Source organism: Phytophthora parasitica (assembly GCF_000247585.1).
Source record: "Phytophthora parasitica INRA-310 unplaced genomic scaffold supercont2.427, whole genome shotgun sequence".
Lineage (NCBI taxonomy): Eukaryota > Oomycota > Peronosporomycetes > Peronosporales > Peronosporaceae > Phytophthora > Phytophthora nicotianae.
The window spans coordinates 1-2,166 of record NW_008649413.1 but is presented as its reverse complement, the minus strand read 5'-3'; the positions used below and the strand labels follow the sequence as shown (position 1 = coordinate 2,166).

General features: G+C 54.9%; 2 protein-coding genes across 2 annotated transcripts; one reads left to right on the top strand and one right to left on the bottom strand.

Moving 5' to 3' along the window:
- Window positions 1-75: 75 nt before the first annotated feature.
- PPTG_20306 (S-adenosylmethionine synthase 2) lies at window positions 76-1,083 on the top strand (the record flags this gene model as incomplete). The annotated part of the gene is made up of 1 exon (XM_008919007.1): window positions 76-1,083. One exon carries the CDS (start codon window positions 76-78, stop codon window positions 1,081-1,083), a length of 1,008 nt encoding a protein of 335 aa, XP_008917255.1.
- Window positions 1,084-1,384: 301 nt separating this feature from the next.
- PPTG_24948 (hypothetical protein) lies at window positions 1,385-2,032 on the bottom strand (the record flags this gene model as incomplete). Its single annotated transcript, XM_008919006.1, has 2 exons — window positions 1,385-1,714; window positions 1,780-2,032. Coding segments are annotated over 2 exons (583 nt in total), but the record flags the coding sequence as incomplete, so codon positions are not given.
- Between the last annotated feature and the right edge of the window lie 134 nt (window positions 2,033-2,166).

Here is a 2,166-nt window from a genome sequence, read left to right as displayed (position 1 = left end):
GACGCTGTGCTTGATGCCTGCGTGTCGGAGGACCCCAACTCGCGCGTTGCCTGCGAGACGTGCGCCAAGACCGGCATGGTCATGATCTTCGGTGAGATCAGCACAAAGGCCATCGTCAACTACGAGAAGGTCATCCGCGACACCATCAAGGAGATCGGCTACGACGACCCCGCCAAGGGCCTCGACTACAAGACGGTCAACGTCATTGTGGCCATCGAGCAGCAGTCGCCCGACATCGCCCAGTCTGTGGACTCGGTGACGGACGAGGACGTCGGCGCCGGTGACCAGGGTATCATGTTCGGATACGCCTCGGACGAGACGCCTGAGCTTATGCCCCTGTCGCACGTGCTGGCTACCAAGCTCGGCTCTAAGCTGACTGAGGTGCGCAAGAACGGTACGCTTGACTGGATTCGCCCCGACGGCAAGACCCAGGTCACCGTTGAGTACAAGCAGGAGGATGGCCGCATGGTGCCGCAGCGTGTGCACACCGTGGTCATCTCCACCCAGCACAACGACGATGTGACCAACGAGCAGATCGCTGCTGACCTCATGAAGCACGTCATTCAGACCGTTATCCCGGAGAAGTACCTTGACGACAAGACGGTGTACCACTTGAACCCCTCTGGACGTTTCGTGATCGGTGGCCCTCACGGTGACGCCGGTCTTACTGGCCGTAAGATCATCATCGACACCTACGGCGGCTGGGGCGCCCACGGTGGCGGTGCCTTCTCGGGCAAGGACACGACCAAGGTCGACCGTTCGGCTGCCTACGCTGCCCGTTGGGTTGCCAAGTCGGTTGTGGCCAAGGGCCTTGCCCACCGTCTTCTTGTGCAGCTCTCGTACGCCATCGGTGTGCCCTACCCGCTGTCGATCCACGTCGACTCGTACGGCACGGTGAAGGAGGGTCTGACTGACGACGACCTGGTGGAGATCATCAAGAAGAACTTCGACCTGCGTCCGGGTATGATCCAGAAGACTCTGCAGCTGAAGCGTCCGGTGATGCAGAAGACTGCCGCCTACGGCCACTTCGGTCGCGAGGACGCGGACTTCACGTGGGAAACGGTGAAGGAGCTCGAGCTGTAAGGTGCTGGGAGCTGGATGATGTGTATATTGTCTCCTGCTTATTATTTGCCCAGTACTTTAGCCGCTACGAGAAAATCACTCCGCCGTCAGCTTTCCAGTGATGGAGAGTGGGGTGGAATCGGCTCTGCCGTATCCGGTGTCTGCGCTTTCGGTGCAGAAGAACTGCACACTTGACTCCTGCTGTCAAATGTCCATTCTTCTTGCTGATTTTGCGTTGCGGATATGAGCAGTTTGCCCATTCCACTGTCTCACATGTTTCGTCTTTAGCTTAGGAAAATGGTTAACGTCGAAATGAAATAGGTTAGCGCTCAAATGTTTCTTTAGTTGCTGTATATATCTTAGTCATGCCTCTCATGCGTTGCTCTTGCTGTTTCAGTTCTTCGACAAGCGTCGTGAACGGGACGTGAGTGAAATCCGGCGTATGTTTGTTGCTACAGACGCTTGTGCATGGAGGAATCGAATACCGGACACGGTTTTTGGGTTTCAAGGTCTTGTGCTCTCTTTGGTGATGGCAAGCATGTTGATCAGTGTCGTTCTCAAGCAGTGCTGTGCATATTTCCTGTGAGTGCCTTGAGAGCCTCGGCTTGTAAGGGAAGTGATGTAGCTGAGCTGCAAGCTCCGAGCGTCGACGCTGTCGAGCAAAACAAGGTCAGTATAACAGCACAGCAAGTGTATACCTGCAGGTGACTAAGGTACCTGCCGATCAACTTGATCGCGTTCTTGCCGCGCCATGAATGCAGCCTCCACTTGGCTCGATATCCGCTTTGACTTATTGCCAGACCAAGATTGTACATGAGTCGGAGTTGATGTGTTGGTTTGGGGTTTGTTTAAACGATCGAAAACTTCTCCATTGGTTTGTTTGCTTTGACTTCGAGACACTGCCGAGTTCGCTGCTGCTGCAGCGCATGAAGACCTACGAGCTTTCGACGGTCGAGAAATTGCAGTTACCGAACGTCTCGGTCTCGCAACTAACCGCGGTCGAAATGTACATTCGGCCATTTCTTCATCCAGTTGCTGCTGCTCTGCAATCGACTGAAACATCAGCTTTTTCCACCTTAGTTTGCCAGCGGCCTGGTAGTTGCG